This window comes from Helicoverpa armigera, chromosome 23 (genome assembly GCF_030705265.1).
Source record: "Helicoverpa armigera isolate CAAS_96S chromosome 23, ASM3070526v1, whole genome shotgun sequence".
NCBI lineage: Eukaryota > Metazoa > Arthropoda > Insecta > Lepidoptera > Noctuidae > Helicoverpa > Helicoverpa armigera.
Window position 1 is genome coordinate 3,208,288 of NC_087142.1, and position 26,418 is coordinate 3,234,705.

Sequence of the window (26,418 nt, forward strand, 5' to 3'; positions counted from 1 at the left end):
ACAGGTTCATACAGCTTCTTTGAAACCCGCCCATTTTTGTTAAAACAAAAAATTTGTATCAAGGAACCCCTGGTTAGTTTACGTATAACTAATCATTTTGATCATGCCCACCATACGCATTCGACCTAAAAGAAGAGCGCCTGACCTGCCTGCTATATGGCATCTCCTCTCATCTTTCCTTCCTCCATGGTAATAAAGTAATAGCATGGCGACTAAATAACTGGAGCAATTCACTTGCTACCAGTAGAACACCTACTTATACAATATAGCTAACACATAAAGCGGTCGGATTCATTGCAGCGTCAATTTAAACACGATTGAAGGTTATAAACCATACACTTCGTCTGTCTATTTGCGTCCGAAAAAATAGGAGGGGGACCAAAATTTATTGCAAACTAACTTTATTGTAAGATGACTTCAAAAAGGCCTGATAGGTGGAGATGATTTTGGTTTTCCGTTCATTCTTTCCCATGACATCCAAAAGTCACAGCATATTAGGGCGTATCCATACGCCAACAGACTGCTAGACGCTGGACATGAGGTAATTCTTGGTTGAAAGTTCTTGTCACATAACTTTACCCCTCTGAACTTAGCTTCTAGCGACTTTACGATAGGCCAAATATGAAAACAATACACTGCGACGCATGCGCACGATATCAAATGGCAGACGTCAGAGAGGCAAAGTTATTTGAAGACCTGTCTGGTGAAATTACGTTTTATATAGCTGAAAGATTTTTATGTACCTACTATATTCTAAACGAACTCATTACCTACATATGATTTGTGTTTATTCCAGGTTGTCCACATAACGTCATACCCAAGTAAGAAGATAGTCCAAAACTTAACAGAAATCGACGTCTCATATTTGCAAGATTTTTTCAAGGAACAAACCATGAATGGTAAGTTAACTACACTGTAGAAAAGAATGCTTACCAATGAAAAACTTCAAAATGTATGAAAATACACCTATGCAAAAGTGTAATATTTACTTCCTAATCTTCTGATTATGTCATACTGATGCAGGCATACTATCTTTGTGGAAAAAAACATATCTTATCAAAAACTAATCAGATGAACTATGTGATTATTTATATTGCTCGTTAATATGATTATGTCAATTTTAATCATTGTTGCATAATATGACGAGCCTCCACCAGAGCGTCTTAAGGGAGCCTTTTTCCAAACAGATAAAAAGTAGCCCATTTAATGTTCTGATATATGAGATTACTTCCAAGTTTTATCAAAATCACATGTGATTGAAACACAAATAGCTGAACGTCTAACCATCAAACTTTAGAAGCATTGCTTTTTGAACCTAAGACAGGGATGGTTTGCGCTCTCTAGGGAAGACCTACCTAGGGCAGTGGTCGGCAATAGGTTAACATGATCATGATCATAATGCTACCTTATTACGTTCCAGATGATGCCTTCAAACTCAAGAATATGATAGGCAAGAAGAATTTTGAGGAGTCCGTATTCTTCTACTTCGTTTTTACAATGCATAAGAACTTCTTGACTGACCCAAATGTCGTCAAATTATTGAGTAATCCTAAAGAAAAGTTTGATGCTGTTGTCTTAGAATGGTTCTTCACAGAAATAACTGTTGGGTAAGAAAACCACTTGATAAATAAAATAAATTTGAACGCAAAGATCGCTTATAACAATGACTTGCATAAAATTGCCAAATGGGAGTTGGCGCAAATTTCAAACAAAACAGTGACCTTGAATTAGAGTTTTTATAATGGTTCAATCATAGTGTCAGGCATGTTCTCAATAACAGCGTATCCTCGTGCGTTTTCTTACGTACTCGCTAGTACTCGCACACTGCACTCTTTTAGTGGGCCAATAGTTTGTTTCGATTCATATATCTGTATGAAAATGAATGAAAGTACGCACATTACTAAGACCAGGGATTTAGCAGGTATCAGACCGACTGAAAACAGTGATTAGATCCAGATTTTCTTAAAAAATGTTTCCTACTATCATCCGACTGTTTAGTTAGCAGTGTGCGTCTTCGTTGTCCCACCAACATTTTCCTTTACTTCTATTTCATTGTTTACAGAATTCCAGCGCTATTGGAATGTCCCTTAATCTGGGCATGTTCTACGGAACCACATTGGCAAGCATTGAGGCTGATTGACGAGATCTCCAACCCAGCTTATACTTTGGACCTGTTCTCACATAACAGAATTCCATTGACTTTCTGGCAGAGGGCTGAAGGACTCTGGAAGGTGGTCAAGAGAAATGTGCAGTTGTAAGTAAAATCCCACCCAAAACAAAAATGTGAAAGACTGCCAAGTTCGATGAAATGGGAATACTTCGCCTATAAAAGAAGTGAGATCTGAATAAGTACCAAGTTCCATACACATACCTTAGTTAAAAATAGTTACTTTTTAATGATGTTACTTGGCAAGTTTTCACACACCTTGTTATAAACCTACTAAACGCAATGAATCAAGTATTTAATTTTCTATTAAAACTTGCCAAGTAACATCATTAAAAAGTAACTATTTTTAACTAAGGTATGTGTATGGAACTTGGTACTTATTCAGATCTCACTTCTTTTATAGGCGAAGTATTCCCATTTCATCGAACTTGGCAGTCTTTCACATTTTTGTTTTGGGTGGGATTTCATTTATTTTTGTAAGGTTGTTTATTTTATTATTTTCTTATTATTAAGTTTTGAATATGCACTATGCTTCTTACAAAGAAATAAACTAGATTAACTAAATGGCCTAGATTTACCAACTGACTGACATGACATGTTATCATATATTATGTTCGTGGATCAAAGTTACACATTCGTTATTTTCGAAAGTGACTCACACTTGGCCGTTTTCAGATTTTTACTTTACTTTGACTAAATACAAACCTTTGTAACGAATTTCAGATCGGTACGACCATTCGAAGATATATTATATAAATATAGATAAATTTAGTTCGTTTTAGTTCCTTAGGGGTATAAATACCTTCATTATTTTGAAACCGACTCGCACTTGGCCATTTTCAGATTTTTTCCTTTACCTTGACATAAAGACCTACCTCCATGCCAAATTTCAAGTCAATACGACCATTGGAAGTGGTCTAGGTTTTTGATGAGTGAGTCAGTCAGTCAGTCAGTGAGTGTATAGTAAAAATAGCGATTTTCTGACGTCAATATCTCAAGTCCTACAATAGGTATATTAATGAAATTTTGTATTTTAGATAAGTGAGGGGGTCTCAACAGATACTAGAAATTTGATATGCGTAAATAAAATAGATTTTGAGTTATAGGGGGGTCGAATTTGGCCCGAAATGGTTCGTGTAATATAACCCACGGCCGGTGTGTCGCTTTTTTTGCTCGAACTTGGCGGACACACTGCCGTGTGTCTAGATAATATAATAAGCAGACTGAGTATGTCGAAATTTCTTCTCGACGTATTTCTATTGATCATGCTAATATTAAAACTAATGATTTTTGTAAACTTTAATATTTTTGTAATGTGTCTAATCATTCAAATGTTAGTCAATACTTTATTAAATCAACAATTAGTGATAACACTCTTTTTAAATATCATAATGACTCATATTATTATTTAGAGCAGTGGCATGTTATCAATGCAATTTAGAAAGAAATAAGTCATGATGACTTTTAATTTATTCATAATTATTATTATCAATGTTTGAACATCTTTTAATTGCAAATACACTATACATAGCAATACCTACGAATAATTTTCCAACAGCCATATTGATTGAAGAACTCGTTAGATCTTTTCACTATGATCCTTTTCTTCCAGAGCAATCTACTATCCATTTGAAAAGTGGGCTTACAACAGCATTTACTCCGAGATAGCTGCCAAAAGAGGAGTTACTATGCCTTCATACGAAGAAGCTATGTACAACGGGTCCTTTATGTTGCTAAATGCCCACCCATCCATTGGTGGCTCGATGAAACTGCCCCAAAATGCTGCTAACATCGCCGGATACCACATAGAAAAGACGAAACCTTTGCCAAAAGTAAGCCCTTGTTTTTGCTGTTCAAAATAATATACCTTTATAAAAACAAAATGGTAATAAAGTCATTCTTAATAAAACACGATAATAAAAATGAAGCAGCCTTTTAAATATATTTAAAGAAGGATTGACATTATCGATAAGTACTGCACTGAATTTAAATTAAACGACAATATCGCGGCCTTTTTATCAAAATCACAAGCGAAAGCGTCGCATGGAGGCGTAATATTTTTGGGCGATTATCTCGAGGCGACAGACATTATCCAGTGCGGCACACGCCTAAACCTTACCGACGCTGTTAATACGTAATCACGCCAATTCCCTTAGGTAAAATAAAATCTGAGCGCTTGAACTGAGCCAAAAGCAACGCGGACGGAATTTATTCTCTAATCTTTGCACCCGCTCAAAGGACTTACGTACAACAATAGGGAATCAAGCGGCACGCTAGGTCTCTGTGGATTTTTATCCAGCTATAATCTTATACTGCGGAATTGCTTGGTTTAACTTCGTTTGCTTACTGCAGCGAAACTAAGTTGCTTGCTTGGCACGTGCTAAACGTTTAGTCTGTTGCCCCAAATATTCGCAGGAAATCTTTGGAGATCACAGCTGTTTCATTTCGGCGTGCTAGAAACTTGTAATGGTCAAAACGTGTTTATTTATAATACTCATATCTTTTAACACCTAGTACCTAAACCTACCTTCTATTAATCTTAGCCTATCAAAAGTGACTGTCACAAATAATTGACATGAAACGGCCACACGCCTTTTAAATTCCACTGCCATAAAATTTGTTGGTCAACATTTTTAATCATCTGCCGAATTTGATGCCTTATATATTTTCATTATGACTTCAGGATCTCCAAAAGCTGATGGATGAAGCTAAAAACGGTGTGATTTACTTCAGCATGGGTTCTATAGTACAAAGCGATGGAATGTCGGAAGAAATGAAGAGATCTTTACTGGACATGTTCAGCAAATATGAACAAACAGTCATTTGGAAGTTTGAGAGTGAACTGACCGATGTACCTAAAAATGTTCATTTAGTCAAATGGGCACCACAACCCAGTATTTTGGGTAAGCTGGCTTATCTTGGACCTGATTTTAGTTCATATATTTATTTTCAAAATGTAATGAAGTCACATTCATAATATGCAATTTTACTTCTAGTTGATCAAATCGTGATTGAGTTTTTTTCATTACGATTGTAATACATATACCTACATCTGGGTCATAAATTTCTCCAGTTAATTACGAAAAGTACTAAAAATCCCTTTTTATTGGTGGTCTTCTAGTAGTGTGTATGTAAGAGTTAAATAAAATTGTGACCCAGTCTGCAAAAAGCCAATTTATTGACTTCAGATTTAACTTTTTCGTGGACGTTTTCGTGGACTTTTTGACCGTTAACTTGAATATCCTCAAAAGATGACCATTGCTTTTTCACATTCCAGCTCATCCAAACTTAAAACTCTTCATCACACATGGTGGTCAGCTTTCCACCTCAGAAGCGATCCACTACGGAGTGCCTCTAGTAGGTCTACCTGTGATGGCTGATCAGCATTACAACATGATATCCGTGGAGGCAAAGGGATTCGGGATTAAGGTGACCTTGGCTGAAGATATGGTTCCTGAACTGGATGCTGCTGGCAGGAAGATACTGACAGATAAAACGTAAGTTTTTTTCTGACTGACAACAACTGAACTGAATGTGAAGTTACATAAAGCTGTGAATATTTTGGGGGTTATAATCACCGTGACCTTATAGTAATAAATTCAAGAGTATCCAGTATTTTTTTTAACAAGTCTGTTGAAATTATTGGGAGATCAATAACCTGATTGACAATAGTAGCCTGCATTTTACATAGTAAACTTCACAAATAATAAAAGTTGGTTGACACATTTTATATACATTGTTCGTAAATAACTTCGTATCATCGTGCCTAAAAGGCTGGCCGCATTGACAAGCTGGATGGTAATGCAGATTCAATGGCCAAAGTATAGGCCAGCCTTTTTGATCACGTGTGGACATCACTAAGCGCCTGGCATTTCTACAGAAGACATTGTGGGCATTGTACTAATATATTTTTTTTCCTTTGACAGGTACACAAACAGAGCCAAAGAGCTATCGGCCCTATTCCACGATCGCGAAATGCCTCCAGGAGTTGCGCTTACGCATTGGGTGGAATTCGTGGTGTGAAACCGTGGCGCCCCCCACCTACGTTCACCAGCAATTGCAGTTCCTTTATATCAGAAACTGTATCTAGATCTAGGAGTAGTTTTAGCTATAATAATAGGGTTTATTGTGAAAGTGGTGAAATATGTACTGAGTAGAAGATCGAAAAAAAAGAGTAAGGAGAAAAGTAGTTGATGTGTTGTTGATGTTTTAAGAGGATGAATCTTGATAGAGAATTCGTTTTAATTTAGTAGGTACCCAACATATTTTTAATATAGATTGAAGCAACACTGAGAAGGACAAATGAATTTCTAAGCATAATCTTGTTATGAACCTCATAGTCATTAGAAAATTGTAAATAGCTATTAAATAAATAAGTTATAATAAATAAATAAATGTTAAATAGCTGTTTGATTTCCAGTCATCGTGTCCTGAAAGTTGAGAAAAACGGTTAAATACCAACAATTCGCCAATACCGAGGGTCCTAAATACTCCTCTGAAATAATGTACTTACTGCCCATCCTGTGGTTTCGATATCAATAGCAAAAAATGCCACCATCATCGTTTAACCAGTTTTCGTGCAAAAACTGGAATCAACACTCGTATGTAACAACTCAATCCTAATATTAGATGCTGAAATGTTTGTCTGAACGCATTAGTCTCAGGAACCGCTAGTCTGATTTAGAGATGAAATGGCAATAGGCAATTTTTTATTTCGGAGAAGTTCTTGTGGTATTCGGGCGAAACCTGAAACCTGTCATGGTTGATTAATTACTCACGTCATTGAATAATACGCATTATCAGTGATATTTCAATGACAAGTCAAATAAAAATATTGTTACCGTGTACGAAGAAGCCTGAATTTATGTAATCTGATATAGAATATGTAGCAGTCACGTCATATCATCAATCAGGTGTGGCTGATTTGTGAATTGTATAACCTGATAGTGTTTCTCATTATCATAGAGTTTATAATGAAACTAGCGACCCGCCCCGGCTTCGCACGGGATAACAGTATTTCCTCCTTAATCACTCTATCTATTTAAAAAATCGCATGCAAATCGGTTGCGTAGTTTTGAAGATTTAAGCGTACAAATGGGCATAGATACGACAGAATATTTTTAGACAAAAAAAAATATTGTGAAAGTAACTCGGTCTGTATGTCTGCCTGTTTCATATAACTGCCAAAGATATTCAAATGATAGCCGGACCCCTAATTTAACCTGCGCCTTCCGCAACACGGAGGTACTCGTCATGAATGGCCACCCATCCTCGAACCGACCGCGCCGAGCGTTGCTTAACGCTTTAGATCGAGGACCTACGGGCTGCCATTTACCTATGAGATCTTTCATTTAGAAAGAAAGAAAATGCACGTCAGTTTTTCTTGAAACAAACTGTATACTTTGAAACTTGTACATGGAAATTCATTTATTTATAAAAATATAGCATACTAATCTGTCGTTTTAAGCAAAATTGACTTTTATTGAGTCACGTGTGTTGCAACACATACGCAAAACAAAAATGGAATAAAACAAAGACTTTCAACCAACCATTGACTTTTGAATTAAACCAGCATTCAAGATATCTCAAAGTTTACTGCTACATAATGAATATTTAAAAATCCTCGTCTCACGTGATTACACAGCAGTTTTTATTCGACAAAATACAGGTACAAAATGGCCGCTCATGGCAACTCGATCTCACCTTGGTACCTACCTAGTTACGTGAACTTGAGAAATCTGCCGATTCACAATCTGGTATAATTTTGAGTCATTCAAACAGTGGAGAATTTGGCTATCAATGTTAAATATTGTATTGTAAGCATTTGTTTGTTGTGACAAGGGGAAAAGTACTAAGGAACTGTTAATATCGAAATCGTGTAGTAGATTTTATCTATATTAATTTAGTTGAGGGGTTTCTTTTTGTTTGTTCGTTTGTTTGTAAAGACTCCGAAACATCTAAACCGATTTAGATATCCTTAAGGAAGTTGAACAATTATACCTATATCCTGGTACAAGAAAAAACTCCACCTTTAACAATAGACACTATTTTTAGAAACACAACTTTGCAAAACGTATATACATTTAACCTACTCGGAATAAACATAGATACCCATATAAACTGGAAAGCCCACATAGAACTTATAAAATCAAAACTATCAAAATTTACATACGCCCTTTTCCAAATTAAATGTAGCACAAACATTGAGACGGCACTTTCAGCTTATTTCGCATATGCACACTCCTGGTTAAGATACGGCATCATGCTATGGGGAGATAGTGTTAACGTACACGACCTATTTGTCTTACAAAAAAAGTGCATTCGAATCATAGCCCAAATAGACAACCAAGATAGCTGTAGACCTTTTTTTATCAAATATAACCTCTTGACCCTACCATCCATATACATTTACGACATATGCCTGTTTGTATTTAAAAATAAAAATGACTTCATTAAAGTTAAAGACACCCACAATATAAACACCCGTCATAAAAATAGACTGTACTTACCTCCATCTAGAATTAAAATGCTTAACAAAAGTCCCTACTACATGGCAGTCAAAATATTTAACAGATTACCTAAAGAACTACAAAATGAAAATTAAGAAATAATATTTCAGAAAAAGTTAAAAATATTCCTAATAAAAAGGTGTTTCTATTCAATAAAAGAATACTTCGAAAAATAAAAATTATTATTTTTTATTTTTAGCCCATACTGTCCCACTGCTGGGCAAAGGCCTCCCCATCTTGCTTCCACACTTCTCGATCTTTCGACCGAGCCCACCAGTCTCGACAATAGGCGTCAAGGTCGTCACGCCATCTCTCTCTTCTCAAAAATAAAAATAAAAAAGCTAAAATCAATAGATACTTCATAAAATAACAACAGCAAATACCAACATGAATATGTAATATAAGTAAATAAAGATACATCACCTAATACTACCTACCATATTACATCCAATACGTACTTGTTTTTGATAAAAAGTTTATGTCTAGAATATAAGTTAGCAATAAGTAATTTAGCAATAAGCCCTCACATTTTTGCAACGCCTGCAAAAGGCCGTTAAGCTGAACCTAAACCTATATCTAAGATCTGTACAACCTTAACATGCAAATAAATATTTTGAGTTTGAGTTTGAGTTTGAGAAAATTCTTCCAGGACGCAGGTGAAACCGCGGGAAAGGCAGTCGTAAATATAGAACGGGAGTTAATGTCATGCATGCACTTGTCAAATTATTACAATAAATATTATTTATTTCACGCGGTTTGTCCCGTCGATATTAAGAAGACATATTTATCTATAGTTTTGCTAAAATTGAGTAATATTTAATAGGTGCGCACTATTTGAATGTGAAAGTTAATGTCTGTGCATTCACTAAGTCGATTAAGATGAGGAAAATGCATCTAAATGTGAGTCAGTTTTACAAATTCGCTTGTCACGCTATATCGAACAAGTCTGACATAACGGTGACATAATTATACGAGAGTCCCTTTACATCTACAGTATTATAGACTTTTTGACTATAAAAATCGTACAAAAGCTAAAAACAGTTTTTGATACCTACTTGGTATCAAAAACTGTTTTTCCAATTTTTATTATATTCTTATTGCGAAGGTAAACTCTGCTACTTTTAAATGTCAGGTTATGACTGGCGATTACTACACAAAGTGTCCTATCATTCTATCTTGTAATCTTCGATAAACCGATATAGGTAACCGATTTACGTCTACAAGCAACAACGTGAATCATGGTTTGTATAAATATAGATCCTTATATAAAACCTGTTTAGTCGTTTACCGAAGGACCGTAGACTTCAGACGTTGTCCTAAAATTGAATAAGTAAATAAACTTAGTTTGTGAAACTGGCTGGAACTATTGGGATTTTTACATGAATTGAAAATTATCATTAAAAAAATATATAGTAAGTTTTAAATTAATATTTTACACAGTTAAATAGTGTTAGAGTTTGTGATGTTACCTCCTAAATCGTAAATAAATATGTTCGTTCATGTTCATTTATTCGAACAAATATTGGTGTTTAGATTGGAACTAAATATTTCCAGGAAAATAGTTAAAATATTTGTAAAACGATTGACATCGTCGTTTTTTCTATACTACCTGTATAATATATATAATCTATACTTCTATACTATAATAATATTATAAAGAGGAAAACTTTGTTTTTTTGTTTGTTTGGTTGTAATGGATAAACTCAAAAACTACTGGACCGATTTTAAATATTCTTTCACCATTAGAAAGCTATATTATCTGCGAGTAACATAGGCTATATTTTATCCTGGTGCGGGCAGTAGCTGCCACGGGACGCTATTTTTTTTTAATTCTGTATTTATTATTTTTCAGAAAATGAAAATGTTAAACTTTATTTTATTTGGGTTACTGATAAGTTCGTGTTTGTGTGATGGATATCGGATCTTGGCAGTGTTTCCGACGCCAAGTCCTAGCCACGGTATTCTTGGAGACAGTTTTGTGAAAGCCCTTCTCAATGCAGGACACGAAGTAAGTACCTTAAGACCAAATCATATAAAAAACTATCCTAGTAAAACAAACAAACAAAAAGAAACACTACCTATAACTAAAACGCGTCAAAAAAATAATTAAGACCAAATTGATTAACAGTAGTATTAAAAAGCATACACATCTTAAAAAGCATCTATAATACACAAAGCTTAAGGGAGTATTCTTTTGAACTATTGGAACACCATCGGGCTAGCCTTTTCCCAACTATGTTGGGGTGGGCTTCAGTCTAACTAGATGCAGCTGAGTTCCAGTGTTTTACAAGGAGCGACTGCCTAGCTGACCTCCTCAACCCAGTTATCCGGGCAACCTTCTGATTCCGGGGCTTTCATGCTTCTGACTACCCGTAAAGACTGGCCAAAGATGTTCAAATGATAGCCAGGACCTACCAATTTATCGTGCCTTCGAAAGATGGAAGAACTCATCATGACACCCATCCACGAATCGACCAACCAGGCGATGCACCCAGCATGGGCTTACTCACAAGCTCTAAATTAGTAGTAAGGATATGATAACAATATTTACCATTATGTCACTCTACGAAAAACCAAAGTTGCTTTTGCTATTTATTATGCTACGAGTGTCACAGCTGATCAGAATGATATTTACATTTTTGTCGCCACTGATAAGACATTTACTTACACAATCCTTATCTACACGTATTATGGAACTATTTAGTTTGTTTTCTTGAACGCACTAATATCAAGAACTACTAGACCGAATAAAAAAATATTTCGGTGCGGTTTTTTTCCGGGTCAGTTTTTCCTGAGTAGTTCTTGCAAGCAAAACCACTGGCTTAAGCTTGATATAGTGATAAACTTTAAATTACGTTCCTAATGTAATCAAAAGATTACGTAGCAATTTTGGTTGTTTTTTTAATATTTGTGTATCATCATATCATACTTCTCCCAAATACATATGTTGGGGTCAGCTGCAAAGAATTATAGCACATAGAACATTATGTATTCAAATAAAAACTAAATATGTTTTTAACTCGATTCCAGGTGGTGTACATATCGCCATTTAAAAAGATAAATCATGCAAAACTGGAGATTATAGACGTCTCTCAAAACCTCGAAGTATTTTCCGGTGAGTTAAAAGCCTGTTTCTACCTCTGTCTGTTTTGTTTTCCCGAGCTTTTCTAATGTAAACCGATGAACCAATTTCAATAACTTATAAAAGGAGATGACTGAAACTCCAGAAATGACCGATGAAGTCATCAGTTACTTACGATTTTTATTTAACTCATGACCTCGTAATATAGGTGAAACCATGGGCATGGGCATCGTTTGATGAACATTATAAAAATCCTAAGATATAATAAAAACAATGCCTACTTCCCAGTTTAGACAGTTCATATTATTACTTGAGCTCGTATAAAGAAATAAATGCATAGTCATTGTAGATTGCCGCGCCGTCATTTGTTTACGTTTCTAAAATGACAGACACAAAGCTAGAAGTGCCAATTCATTGATGAACAACAACTACATTTGCCCGTACCGTGCCGTATTTTTACCCGTAGGAACAACCTACTGCCCATGCCTACGGCACGGGAAGTCAAAGTCAAATGTTTTTATTTCAAATAGGCCTTTGCAAACTCCCATGAAAAGTCACACTAGTTGCACGGTTCCAAAAAGTTGGTCTCATGAAGAGTTTGGCATTCCAACTGTGAAAGAATTTTACAAATCGGTTTAGTAGTTTCGAGCCTTTTAGGGACGTGCTGACAATGAAACAAACAAAAAATGTTTTCTCATTATTTTATGTATTCGTGTAGATAATAAAATGTTTACACAAAATTGTCTATTTACCAATTCATTGGCTCACCAATTACGATAACACCAAGTTGCTAATTAAAGTTCAAGTATAATAATAATAATAATGCCGAGGTCAGAAAGAGACATACATTTATAATAATGCCCTTGAAAGGGTTTTGATAGTTACTTCCTACCTACTTTTTATCTGAGTTGGTAAAGTGGTTCCCTTGAGGAAGCAACAACAACAAGAATTCTTACGTTTTCGTCATAAAAATGATTTGAATTTACAGCATCGTTTTCCTTATTTAATGTAAATCGAACCAATACAATTTACTGATGATTTTTTTAAAGAACTAATACTCCGTAACATCATCATCATCCTCCGAGCCTTTTCCCAATCATGTTGGGGTCGGCTTCCAGTCTAACCGGATTCAGCTGAGTACCAGTGCTTTACAAGAAGCGACTGCCTATCTGACCTCCTCAACCCAGTTACCCGGGCAACCCGATACCCCTTGGTTAGACTGGTGTCAGACTTACTGGCTTCTGACTACCCGTAACGACTGCCAAGGATGTTCAATGACAGCCGGGACCTACAGTTTAACGTGCCATCCGAAACACAGTCCATGGTGTCTAAGATATACTTAGAAAGTACATACAAACTTAGAAAAGTTGCATTGGTACTTGCCTGACCTGGGACCGAACCCGCGCCCTCATACTTGAGAGGTTGGTCCTTTACCCACTAGGCCACCACGACTTTTAATACTCCGTAACAAAAGTAAGAAAAATGATTTCAATGGCTACTTCTTATCCGAATGCGCCTGGTGAGACGTTTGTAAAACCCTATGAGGAGCTAGTCTATAAAAAAAAGGGAAATTAATGTTCTTATTATTTCAACAGATAAAAACATTGATGTCAAAGCAATCATGACTGGAAGTTTGAATTTACAAGACCCAAAGTTTTTGTTCGGGATGACCACGACCATGACCGATGTCACGCTTGCTAATCCTAATGTCCAGAAGCTGTTAAGGGATCCAAAGCAAAAGTTTGATGTCATTGTAGCTGAATATTTCTTCAATAATATTTTTTCCACGTAAGTATATCCGAAAATGTTTGTGGCTATTAAAATGTTGCTTTCATACGGCCCTGAGATGCAACGGGTAATAAAAGGAATAGGAAAGAGTTTTATAAACTAACCAAACGCATCTTTTCGGGAAGCGAAGAAGAACAAAACCACTAACAGTTTTAAAGAATGTTTATTTAATCCACAACTCCTCAATAGTACAAATATTGTACAGATATTGATATTTGTACAAGTTTGGATGATTGATTTGGGGCAAGATTCATCTTTTACTTCGATTTGACTTCTAACTGGCAACATTGCAATATGCAATTTTTTTTTTCTATTTCTTTCTAACACTACCAGAAAAACCAGGTCCATAATAAACTACAACATAAATAAAATTCCAGGTTGTCAGCAGTCTACGATGCCCCATTCATCTGGTTCCTCACCATAGTGCCTCACTCCTTGATCCTCGACCAGATCCATGGGCCGATGAACCCAGCATATAGCAGTGACTACATAGAAGCGAGGATCGCTCCGTACTCCTTTGTGGAAAGAGTTCGTGAACTGTATTTCACGTTGACCTTGCTGTACAATCTGCATGTGTGAGTATGCATGAAGTCTCCTTACTAGTCAATATAAAATTAATATTAATAAAGGTAGGTTGTTTTTGGAAGATTTTATGATATCCTAAACAACAGTTTTATAAGACCTCATACTTGTTCTATTTAAGAGTCTTCTTTTTAATCGTTTAGGCTGAAGGTTTAGTCACCTAATAAGCCATAATGTCAGAGTTTTTTCAAATCCGCTTGACGCTTGACTTGATTAACGATTATTTATTAACAGTTATTATTGGGAAAAATCAATTCAATATCTATCGCTATATTGAGAGACGACTAAAGAATTGATACCAAACAATTACTTGAGTCTACACTCTAAATAGCGAAGACGTCATTTCACTACTACTAAGTAAAACTAGACTCCAGAACTAATTCATCCGTTCCATTTCAGCGCCTTCCCACCGATAGAAGAAGCCATATACCACAAACATATATCTACGATCTTAAAATCATTAGGAAAACCAATTCCTGACTACAATGCCCTCACATACAACGTGTCCATGGTACTAGGCAACTCTCAAGTGGCTCTAGAAAGTGCAGTACCTTTGCCTCCGAACTTCAAACATATTGGCGGATATCATATTGATGATGATGTTAAACCGTTGCCTGAGGTTCGTATTGCAGTTTTTACTAATATTGAGAATGTAGGGACTGCTTAACCTAAACCTAATGAGACGGCTATTGGCTACTTTGAATCTGATTGGGGCCCGCCGTGGCCAAAGCCTACAGGGGCTGCGAGATTGTTCGGAAGTGTTACCGCGGCCCTGGTACATAAAGGGCTTAAGAAGGAACATGATGGGTCTTAGTCAGTAAGAGTCTGACACTCCCTCCCGCTGCACCTACAGTGGACGATGTTGGAAATCATCAAATTACCCCTATTTGTAGTTCATGATGACCCTTAATAAGAATCTTTAAATATTTTTTTTTTTTTCAATAATATAACTTTTTTAAGTGTCACATGATGCTGAGTAATATTGACCAACTAAGATGACCAATGAATTTGCGTCACAATCAATGTAATCAAACCTCTGAACTTTAAGAGATAAACAAATTGTTGAACAAGATGACTTGATAGAAATGTGTAAATTGTTGCTACGGGTACTGCATATATTACTATTGTGATTGGATTTGTACGAAACTACAAACCCTTACATAACCTTCTTAGGGTTAGTTGCACCATGTATAACTATAGCGATAACCAAACTCACCTACCCAATTAGTGAAATCGCCGATTTGATGGCTGGTTACGGTTTAGTTACAGTTATACATTTTACATAGTACAACGCCACCTTTATAATTAAATCAATGGACAATACATTTAATTTTTCAGAACTTGAAAAAAATTTTCGACAATGCAAAGAACGGTGTCGTATACTTCAGTTTGGGATCCAATTTAAAGAGTAAGGACTTACCTGAAGACATGAAGCAGGGTATTTTGAAAGTGCTAGGAGAACTGAAACAGACTGTCATTTGGAAATTCGAGGAAAGTTTTCCTAACACACCGAAAAATGTTCACATAGTTCAGTGGGCACCACAGCAAAGTATTTTGGGTGAGTGATAATTTTTATAAAGTCAATAAAAAAGAGAATTTATAGAAAATTCAATCAATAATACTGAAGTCTATCTGAACAATTCCATACTATGTCCTTCTACTAAGTTTCGTATGGAACAATAGGAATTGGCTCCATCTGAGATTATCATCTAACACCAGTACTGTCTTAACTTACGACTGTAATGTACAAAAACATTAACTAACGTATATTTTTCTCTTTCCAGCTGAACCAAACCTGGTACTCTTTGTCACACACGGTGGTTTCCTGTCCGTCACAGAAGCTGTGCATTTTGGAGTACCCCTGGTAGTCATCCCAGTGTTTGGAGACCAGTTTATGAACGCAAACCTGGTTGTTAAGAAGGGCATCGCTGTTCAAGTCAAATTATCTTACACGATGCATAACGAACTGAAGGTTGCTATGGATACAGTTCTGGGTGATTCAAAGTATGTAAAAATCAACTAAATTAAAATTGCTGTTTTTTTTTTCAAGTAATACTCATCAAAACATAGGTATAGGTCAAAATCAAAGGTTCTTATTACATATAGACCTATTGTGAGTGCTTACCAAACGTCAATGGCTAGGTGCACGGTTCCAATGAGTTGGTCTTATGGAGAAAAACTGACAAAAAACTCCAGAGGGATTCTATTAAAGACCGAATACCTAATGAGCATTATTTCGATCTAGTAATTGATAATTCATTCGTAAAGATCTAATATATGGATAATAATCACATGACAGCAGTATTTAATATATATCGACCGATTTACTCAACTACACCTATCAACTCGTTATCTTAATGTCAACGGAAATCACTGAGAATTAATATAAGGAAAAATATTTGAACTATTTTTATCTGGCTCTTAACACCTATGTATGTATGTGTTGCCTACCTAAAATTACCGTGCCGTCGGGCTATGAGAGTGAAAGAATAGAGAGTGCACCTGTGTCTACGCTTGTGCTCTATAATATGTTCTGCGCAGTTGGCTAATCCTACTAATATTCCTACTAGGAATAGTATAAATGTAGTATAAATAAACCTTCCTACTAATATTATAAATGTGAAAGTTTGTGCGAATGTATGGATGTATGTTTGTTAGTCTTTCACGCAAAAACAGCTGGACCGATTTGGCTGAAATTTGGTGTGTAGATACCCTGGATTAACACATAGGCTACTTTTTATCAACACACCACGCGGGCGAAGCCGCGAGTGGAAGCTAGAATCCTTATATGAGAACAGCCACCGTTTTAGATACTCGGCTAGGAGGACATCTTCATCACATACCTAATAATATCTTCTCCACTTTTCCACAGATACGCCACAAATGCAAAAGCCTTATCTGCAGCTTTCCATGACTTGGAAATGAAGCCGAAAGACGCCTTAAACTTCTGGGTGGAGCACGTGGTGCGCACGCGTGGCGCTCCTCACTTGCGCTCCGTCGCGATCGACATACCGCTCTACCAACGAATGTACCTAGATCTCCTGGCTTTAATCCTTTTAACTCCTGCTGTCCTGTTACTAGTACTCAGAAGATTCTGCTGTAAAAGTGATAGTCAGAAAGTTAAAAGAAGTTAAATTGTATTTACGGTGAGTTGCGTCATTAAACTATGTTAATAACGTGTTAATAACCGAACCATTTTCAGTTGTCAAATATGACCAAATGGTGGCAATGTCGCTGCTGGTTGGTTATATTTATAATTAAATGGTGAAACTAGTGTTTTTAGTAGGATTAGTATTTATTTCTTTTTGTAATGTTGGGAGCGTAATTTTTTTAGTTGTTACAACTGATGGATTGGTAAAGTCCACAAATTAATTTGTATATTATAATAGCAATTGGTATTATTAATCCGTCATAGTCAGACACAGAAAAGACAGATATGGCCTTACTACAAAAACTTAACCACCTGTTTTACACTTGTCTAAAAAAATTGTGGCTGCAAAACGAACCATATGTCAACGTCATAATTTGTCATTTTTTTAGACAAGTCTTAAACTGACGTTTAAAAGTTTTTGTGGTAAGAGGTTAATGTTTTCCATTTTATAGTGAAACAGGAAGACACCATGTTATTTGTTTTTGATCACATCACATGACATAATTATCAATCTATATATTTATCTAATACGGAATTTATATTCTAAAAATTTTAATTATAATTTATATCTACGTAATCTATCTTTATTAAGTACTGACAATTAGTCGTTTTTCTATTTCTAATGTCCTCATAGATTTACGTTGTAAATATTGCCTGTAGAAATAATTTGTATTACTATATTCCTCGGAATGAAGCATTTGATTAAATAAAAATTGTTCGGCTTCTGCCCTTCTGCAATTATTAAATTTATTTAACAAGGGATTACCTTTGATTTTGTAAATAATTTAAGTGTGGCTCTGTTTTGTATAAATTGTGAATGCTAAATAAATGCATTTTGGAAATAAATAATCTTTTCTTATGGAGAGGTGCAGGATCATCTTTCATTACTTAATTAGATCTAGTGTCAGATCTCTGAAATCTAGCTGACGGTCTCTGATGTGAAACTTTGAGAAGGATTGCCGGGTATCACTCTTAGATATCTATCAGAAAGCTGGCTTGCTACTTACTTTCAGACTCCGGATTGCGTTGTGAAAATTTCTGAAAACCCCACTTTGTGGATCAGATTTGGGCCTGATCGGAATCGAACCTGGGACCCTGTGAAGGGCATTCTCTTCAGCTTTATAATATTAGCATGGGTGATCCCACGTTTATAAGCCATATACATACATGCCCACGGAGAACAAAATGACGAGCGGATATGTCATAATATAGAATCTCCTAAGAAAGCAGCGTTGCCAAAATGTGGGTGTTCGGGGAACGAAGAATGCACCATTCCAACCTCACACGGCTTCTTTGGAACCCGCCCCTTTCATAACACCAAAAATCGGAAAATGTATCAAGGAACCCGAACGACTCGTTAGTAACGGATCGTTTTGTGCACACCCACCGTACGTATTTGACCTAAAAGAAGGCGCCTGACCTACCTGCATTATAGTATCTCCGCTCATCTTTTCTTACTCCGTGATGATAAAGTAATAGCATGGTGACTGAATAACTGGAGCAATTCACTTGCTACCAGTAGAGCATCTACCTATATAATATAGCTAACACATAAAGTGGTCAGATTCATTGCAGCGTCAATTTAAAACGATTGAAGGTTATAAACTACACACTTTGTCTGTATATTTGCGTCCGAAAAAATAGGAGGGGGACCACAATTTATTACGAACTGACTGTTATTGTAAGATGACTTGAAAAAGGCTTGATAGGTGGAGATGATTTTGGTTTTCCGTTCATTCATTTTATGAATCCCTAAAAAATAATAATCATTTTACTTTTTATCGTCCTACTGCTGGGTACAGGCCTCCTCTTACACTGAGAAGGATTGAGCGTTAATCACCACGTTCAATGTGGGTTGGTGATTTCAGACTTTGTAGCCCAGGTATCCTCAAGATGTTTTCCTTCATCTTCAAGAAATAATAATTCAATTATTTACTTTTTTTGACGCTTTCCTGGCAAAAATATTGATTTTGATGTATATTGCAATTTGTGTGGATTTTAAACGAACTAAAACAGTTCATTCGAGTATTGATTCAAAATGTATATTCCTCTCACAGGTTACAACAAAATAGAGTATGTTTTCTTAGCACGATAAATGAGCATTATTTATGCATTACCATTGTTTGAAAAACTGTTATTAAAAAAACATCTTGGCTGTCGGGCAAAACAAAAAAACCGTCAAGGTAATTGCTGTATCATGTATTTTTTGGTGAGTTAGTAATTTCCTCTATCCTAAGATTTAACAGACAACTTAAAACATTTATTTGTAGGTAGGTATATACAATGAGCATGTGACCATCAAAATCATGTCAATAAGATGACTAGACCAAAATCTTTCTTGATAAAAATAATTTGGAACATTTTACCTCCACTCATTATCACAAAACAAATACCCAAATAACTAAAAATATTCATACCTCTAAACTCTTAAGGCGAGATTCTACTAACATAGTTTGCACACATTTTAAAAATATGCTCGTTCACGCAATTTTTTACTGTTTGCAATTGCGCGCAGAATATCAGTAACATTAATTCAGTGAGACACGCCCGGTGGAATCTCGCCTTTATTTCAACGGTACTCAGTCAGATGACATAATATAATACCTATACCTACATAGATAACTCTACGTATAATAAGCCGCTATGGTTCAATCATCTGCGCTCAAAAGGAATCAGGCGCGGGCGCACTAAACACGCGCTTTCAATATTTAAAAACAGAACACATTCGATATTCGATATTTAAAATAAGTAAATGAATTCTTCCGCATTTGTCTATAGCGACGTGTTTTAAAATGAAGCTTCTTGTGTTATTTTCTTTGTTTTTTGTTCTGTGTAGTGTAGAATCGTTGAAAGTATTAGTATGTTTTCATATGCCGGTTAAAAGTTTAAGTATATTAGGAACCGGGGTTGTCAGACATCTGCTGAATGCTGGACACGAGGTACCAACCTACCATTTACCTATATAAACATTAACTAGAAAAATAATAACAATTCACTTTAATAGCTTTTACGACATACTGATAAGCCATGATAAAAAAACATACTAACTGATAAAGCTTAATTTGTTTACAAACACTAATAGCATACTAAACGTTATCACGTTTTTTCGGTCCAATTACGATTGAAGCGTATGTGGCATTACGCTATTTTTTCTTTGAAATAAACGTTTTTATCCTTTTCTGTCATTCAATAATGAATCATTTTGTCTGCAACTGATTTACGATTGCAATATGATTGTAGAGCAAACTACCGTATAGACCAAAATCACCAAAATAGCAGACCAACCGCAAACCAATCGAATGTCGTTGGAATACGATTGATCTTATATTAGTAGCAGAATGCCCGATATGGTTAAAACTGCTATTGCGATCATATTGCGATTCAATTTCTATTCGATTTTGACACTATTAAGTTAGGAGAATCGGGCCCCTGATGACTCGTAACGACTGCCAAACATGTTCAATGACAGCCGGGACCTTCAGTTTAATAGCCCGCATCCTTCGACTGATATAATACTATATTTATATCAGTAGTACTTCCATAAAATAGATTCATAGTACGTTGAGTTAGGGTCGATAGAAGGTCAAGTCTAACATAATAATATTATTTTATCATACGTATGTCTGTTGTTTGATTCGTCTATAATAGACAAACCTGTATCAACGAGGAAACCAGTAGGTATAAATTACATTATATAATCTAAAGAACGTAGCAGACAACGCAATTATCTCGTTTGTAGTACATTTATAGCGTGTACTTAGATAAATCGAATGTTTTGCTGTCTACATACTCATTTGCATAACTTGACCCTACTTTGTGCGATGAGGCATTATTTTGCTTATTATACTGTGACAACAGGTTTTTATTTACTAGTTATATTATTGAATTCATATATATGTCGCAGGGATATGATAAAAACGGGGATTTGATCAATTCCCTAAGGGATTTGATCAAATCACGGAATATGTTAAAATAACAACACGATTTTATCTTTTTCCTAAACAAATCTAGTGAATTGAACAAATCCCTAAACTGGTTCAGTGAAATGACAAAAATAATTTTGCTTTGATATTTTAAAGGTTTATTGGGTAAGATATACCTACATAATTATGATAATCAGGTGTGTGCAATACAAGGAAATATTGATATAAAAAATCACAATTACTCAGAACAATATTAAAAAAAAAGATGAACAAATTTTCTTTAAAAAATATTTTAGTTGCGTATGATGTGCCTATTTGTAATAATCATTTATTAAACATGTAGCTGATTTGTGGCATCGTGAATTACATAAAGCATTATTTTTCTTACAGGCACGTCTATTCGTTTTGCATCCTGCGTGACAGACACCTACGGCTTGCCTAGTGTTTGCAAGCACGACACAAATAAGAACTGACATGTTTTTTGTCATTTCACTGAACCAGTTTAGGGATTTGTTCAATTCACTAGATTTGTTTAGGGAAAAGATAAAATCGTGTTGTTATTTTAACATCCTTCGTGATTTGATCAAATCCCTTAGGGAATTGATCAAATTCCCGTTTTTATCATATCCCTGCGACATATATACAAAAACTGTGCTTTTACAAATATATTAAAAAAATATGATATATTTTTAGTATTTTTTTTTTATAGAATTCTTAAAACCTAAGGAGAAGTATAAAAAAATAAATGAAAATATATACGGGAAACTATAAATAAAGCGTCTTATTTATGTAGAGGTTAAATGATATTGCTAATTTTATTTTTTCTGCTTTCAGGTGACATACGTAACTGTGTATCCTCTGAAGAATCCGCCAACTAAAAACTTTAGACAAATTGACATCAGCAAAAATGTCGAGCTCGTTGCAAGTACGTTATTAGAATACAAATATTTATAAGAATTTTAATCATTTCCAAAAAAATCTCCTTAAATAGAGAAACATAATTTCAACAAAATTTGCTGAACGAACTTGAAAAGTATATTTTTCGCTCAAAATAAACGATATTTATAGTATATTAGCAACATTTTATCCGATTGCAAGAAGTTCTCGTGGGACTCGTAAGAAACCTCGAATCTACTACTTTAACTTTGACAAATATAATTGCAGATGATGAAACTCTTACAATGGGATACGTCCTAGAACATCAAATTGAGAAGAACGGAGCTTACCAGATCCAAGTGTTCTCACAGGAGAATGCTCGTCAGACCTTCCAGAATGAAAACTTGAAGAAGCTCATACAAGACCCCAACGAACACTTTGACGTTGTTGTCAGTGATTTGCTTGAGTCTGAAATATATGCTGGGTAAGTAACCAAAAAGTATTACGATGACCACAATTAATGTCTTCTTCTTCCTCCGAGCCTTTTTCCCAACCATGTTGGGGTCGGCTTCCAGTCTAACCGGATTCAGCTGAGTACCAGTGCTTTACAAGAAGCGACTGCCTATCTGACCTCCTCAACCCAGTTACCCAGGCAACCCGATACCCCTTGGTTAGACTGGCGTCAGACTTACTGGCTTCTGACTACCCGTAACGACTGCCAAGGATGTTCAATGACAGCTGGGACCTACAGTTTAACGTGCCATCCGAAACACAGTCAATGGTGTCTAAGATATACTTAGAAAGTACATACAAACTTAGAAAAGTTGCATTGGTACTTGCCTGACCTGGGATCGAACCCGCGCCCTCACACTTGAGAGGTTGGTCCTTTACCCACTAGGCCACAATTAATGTCATGAATTGAAAATGCGTCTATTTCAAGTAAGGAAAATCTTAGAAACTCAAGTTGAAAAAAAAATATTAAAATTACAAAAACAGAAAGTTTCAAGTTTCAAAAATAATAACCAGTGTTTTAAAAAGGACAACCTTTGGTCCAGCAATATCCATTCAGTTGGCTATGGTATTTTATAAAGAACTCTGATTGTTATAAAAAATCTATAATAATGTTACCTCTTTATATTTCCAGATTAGCAGTGCTATACGATTGCCCAATGATTTGGCTGTATTCTATGGGAGCTCACTGGCAGGTGCTAAGACTGATCGACCATGGAACGAACCCTGCTTTCACTCCAGACTACTTGTCTCCAAACGACCTTCCCCTGTCTTTGTTCGAGAGAGTAGAAGAGTTGTGGGCAAGGATCAGGTGGCAATTCCTTAAGACGTAAGTATTACATGATACTTTATGATGATTACATGATATGGACAGGTTTCAAGACTGATGCAGAATTTACTTTTAATGTTGGTTTAATATAATGAATATGGTTTTCTAATGCCCCTAATTATGATAAAATCATTCGAACTTGATTCTCAATTACCAGATTCATCACACAACCAGAGGAGCGCAAGATTTACGAAGAAACCTTTGGACCACTACTAGCCCAGCGTGGTAGAACACTGCCAGATTACGAAGAAGTTATGTACAATGCCTCTTTGATTTTCGCCAATGAACACCATGCAATCAGAGACAGGCCAGCTACTCCTCAAAACTTTAAGTACGTCGGTGGTTTCCATATTGAAGATCCTGTGCAACCACTGCCAAAGGTAAAAACAATCTAATTCACAAAGAATTAAAATTCATATGGCCTTACTACAAAAACTTAAATGTCTGTTTTACACTTGTCTAAAAAAATTGTGGCTGCAAAATGAACAACGTCATAATCTGTCATTTTTTTAGACAAGTCTTAAACTGATGTTTAAAAATGTTTGTGGTAAGACGGCTTGTCTTTAAATGATACGGAAATAAACTACAAGATATCAATGAGATAATTAAGCTTCCTGAATTTATTTTTATTATCAGGGACGATAGTAAATAGGTTTTGATGTTTTGAAATAGACAGATAAAAAACTTCAACAACAATATCACGCGCCTTACTTAATTACATTGTTATATGTTGCTCTTCTTCAATAAGCCGCTAACCCTACTGATTACGACACTTTTTTGTTTACAATTCTTACCGTGTTGTAATTTTTTCTTATCTTTCCTGTTTTACTTTGTCAGACATCACATTTTTCTGTTCTTCATATTTTTATAAGTCGTTTTAATCAAAGAAGTCAATCACTCATCTATTTCAAATTGATATCATGCCTTTTTTCGTTAGCCCTGAGCGAGGGCCGTATTGCGCGCTTTAAGACGCATAATTTTCCCCTTCTATTATTATTTCTGTATAATGTGCCTAATTTTAAGTGCGTGTATGCTTGTTGCGCAATAAAATTTATTTTCTTTCTTTCTTTTCTAGATTATTCGCTCTCCTTCTTCATATAATAACTAAGGTTCAAATTCTTTTACAGCATTTCCAGGACCTCATAGAGAATTCTAAACATGGCGTAATATACTTCAGCATGGGGTCGTTTTTGAAAAGTAATTCTTTACCCAAAAAATTAGTTCAGGAACTCCTGAACATGTTTGGACAACTTAAACAGACCGTTATTTGGAAATTCGAAACTAACTTGCCAGATGTACCGAAGAACGTACACATTGTGCACTGGGCTCCACAACCTAGTATTTTAGGTAAAGATTAAATTGCTTTTACTTTTTTATCTAAAACGCATATAGTTACACCTACGACAAAGATGATGAGTGATAATCATTAAGGTGATCACGCACTCAAAGAGAAGGTATTTATTTAATCGGCCAAGTGTTAGTACTGTATAACTAAAAGCAGATAAGATTATTTTACAATAGCCATTACATCATACAGGTTCTTCCAATGATACTAATCTTGCAATACCTCTTTCAGCTCATCCAAATGTTAAGATCTTCATCACACACGGAGGCCTGTTGTCCTCAATGGAAGCCATCCATTTCGGAGTACCAATCATAGGAGTGCCTGTGTTCTTTGATCAGTTCACAAACATTAACAAGGCAGTGATTAATGGTTACGCTTTGAGGGTCAACCTGAATTATGACCTGCCCAAGGGCCTTAGTGCTGCCATCGATGTTATGTTGAATGATGATCGGTAAGTTTCTGATATGGAACATCTTTTTGTCACAATGTAGTTTTGTGATCGATCGAAATCGACCGAAAATCGATCTCAGTGGCGTGCACTTGGAGAGGCCTATGTCCAGCAGTGGACTGCGATAGGCTGATGATGATGTTGATGATGATGATGATGTAGTTTTGTGAATAAAAAGGATGTGAATGTAAGTATGTCGGAGAGAGGAATAGAAGCTGTAACACTGGCTAAACGATACTGTTAATGAATCGCTTTAATAATCGTTTGCCTTGCTTTCTGCCAACTATCTTGTCTTGGAATCTAACGAGCAGCAGTTTGACATGGAACGGCTGCCTACCTAACCTCCTAAACCCCTAGGCTCCTGTAGATATCAAAATACTTTTCATCGATATGTGTATTCCATTTCTAATGAGGACAATCTCTTTTGCAGGTACTCCAAAAAAGTGAAAGAAATGTCTGCAATTTACCACGACAGTTTAACAAAACCTGGTGATGAGATCGTGCACTGGGTTGAGCACGTGGTGCGCACGCGTGGCGCTCGTCACCTCCGCTCTCCTGCTTTCAATGTACCATTGTACCAACGACTGTACCTAGATGTGCTAGCGATAATATTGGCTGTTGTGTATCTGGTCAAGTATATCATTGCCAGTTTTGACACAAAGAAAGCTAAGAAACAGTCTCAGAAGAAAAAGAATTAGAGTAAATTATTAAATAGTTAGTAGCTTTAAGTTTAGTAATTAGGTACATATTGAAGAAGAAATCACAATTAGGTAATGCTAACTAGAACTTTAAAGATTACAGTGACGTAATACTAAACAGCAAAATGTAAGATCATCGTGATATTTAAATGCAAATTAAAGATAAAATGACAATTTAAAAGATGATAAAATCCACACTGTGCGCTTGAAGTCTGAATTGAGTTTGATATATAAAAAGTTTTAATTTAAGTTGATTTTCAATTATTTTGTACCCCTTCCCTAATCTTACTTAAACTTGATAGTGAAATTACGATTAGGAGAAAAGGATGATTATTATTGTTTGTCTCTCTTTGTTAAGTTCTTCTTCGCTTCATTTGAGTTTGTACTGAGTTTAAATCGGATCGCTCTGAAAAACACTTTCAGTGTTAGCCCTTTTATTGAGAAAGGCGTGAAGTAGCGTAGAAAAGTTCCCACGGGACGAGGGTTTAACCGATTTCCGAAGCTGGTTAC

The 26,418-nt window shown here is 35.7% G+C and overlaps 2 protein-coding genes and 1 pseudogene across 2 annotated transcripts; all 3 read left to right on the plus strand.

The window, feature by feature from the left end:
• The first annotated feature begins 425 nt into the window (after positions 1-425).
• Positions 426-6,523, plus strand: LOC135118494 (UDP-glucosyltransferase 2-like; annotated as a pseudogene).
• A 3,408-nt stretch (positions 6,524-9,931) lies between these two features.
• Positions 9,932-18,128, plus strand: LOC135118492 (UDP-glucosyltransferase 2-like). The gene is made up of 9 exons (XM_064040729.1): positions 9,932-10,088; positions 10,529-10,684; positions 11,707-11,791; positions 13,354-13,546; positions 13,924-14,121; positions 14,528-14,747; positions 15,467-15,686; positions 15,913-16,132; positions 17,001-18,128. The coding sequence occupies exons 2-9, from the start codon at positions 10,532-10,534 to the stop codon at positions 17,260-17,262; spliced, it is 1,551 nt and encodes a 516-aa protein (XP_063896799.1). The 5' UTR covers positions 9,932-10,088; positions 10,529-10,531; the 3' UTR covers positions 17,263-18,128.
• Positions 18,129-19,928: 1,800 nt separating this feature from the next.
• LOC110376829 (UDP-glucosyltransferase 2) lies at positions 19,929-26,157 on the plus strand. The gene is made up of 8 exons (XM_064040878.1): positions 19,929-20,218; positions 22,037-22,127; positions 22,367-22,562; positions 23,223-23,417; positions 23,575-23,797; positions 24,545-24,764; positions 24,994-25,213; positions 25,641-26,157. Exons 1-8 carry the CDS (start codon positions 20,072-20,074, stop codon positions 25,906-25,908), a joined length of 1,560 nt encoding a protein of 519 aa, XP_063896948.1. The 5' UTR covers positions 19,929-20,071; the 3' UTR covers positions 25,909-26,157.
• Positions 26,158-26,418: the final 261 nt, after the last annotated feature.

Coding starts and splice junctions, on each gene's coding strand:
- LOC135118492 (XM_064040729.1), top strand. CDS start 10,532: ATGAAAATGTTAAACTTTATTTTATTTGGGTTACTGATAAGTTCGTGT. Junction 13,547..13,923: donor TTCAATAATATTTTTTCCAC/GTAAGTATATCC, acceptor ATAAAATTCCAG/GTTGTCAGCAGTCTACGATG. Junction 14,748..15,466: donor ATGTTAAACCGTTGCCTGAG/GTTCGTATTGCA, acceptor TTAATTTTTCAG/AACTTGAAAAAAATTTTCGA.
- LOC110376829 (XM_064040878.1), top strand. CDS start 20,072: ATGAAGCTTCTTGTGTTATTTTCTTTGTTTTTTGTTCTGTGTAGTGTA. Junction 20,219..22,036: donor TGCTGAATGCTGGACACGAG/GTACCAACCTAC, acceptor TTCTGCTTTCAG/GTGACATACGTAACTGTGTA. Junction 25,214..25,640: donor GTTATGTTGAATGATGATCG/GTAAGTTTCTGA, acceptor TCTCTTTTGCAG/GTACTCCAAAAAAGTGAAAG.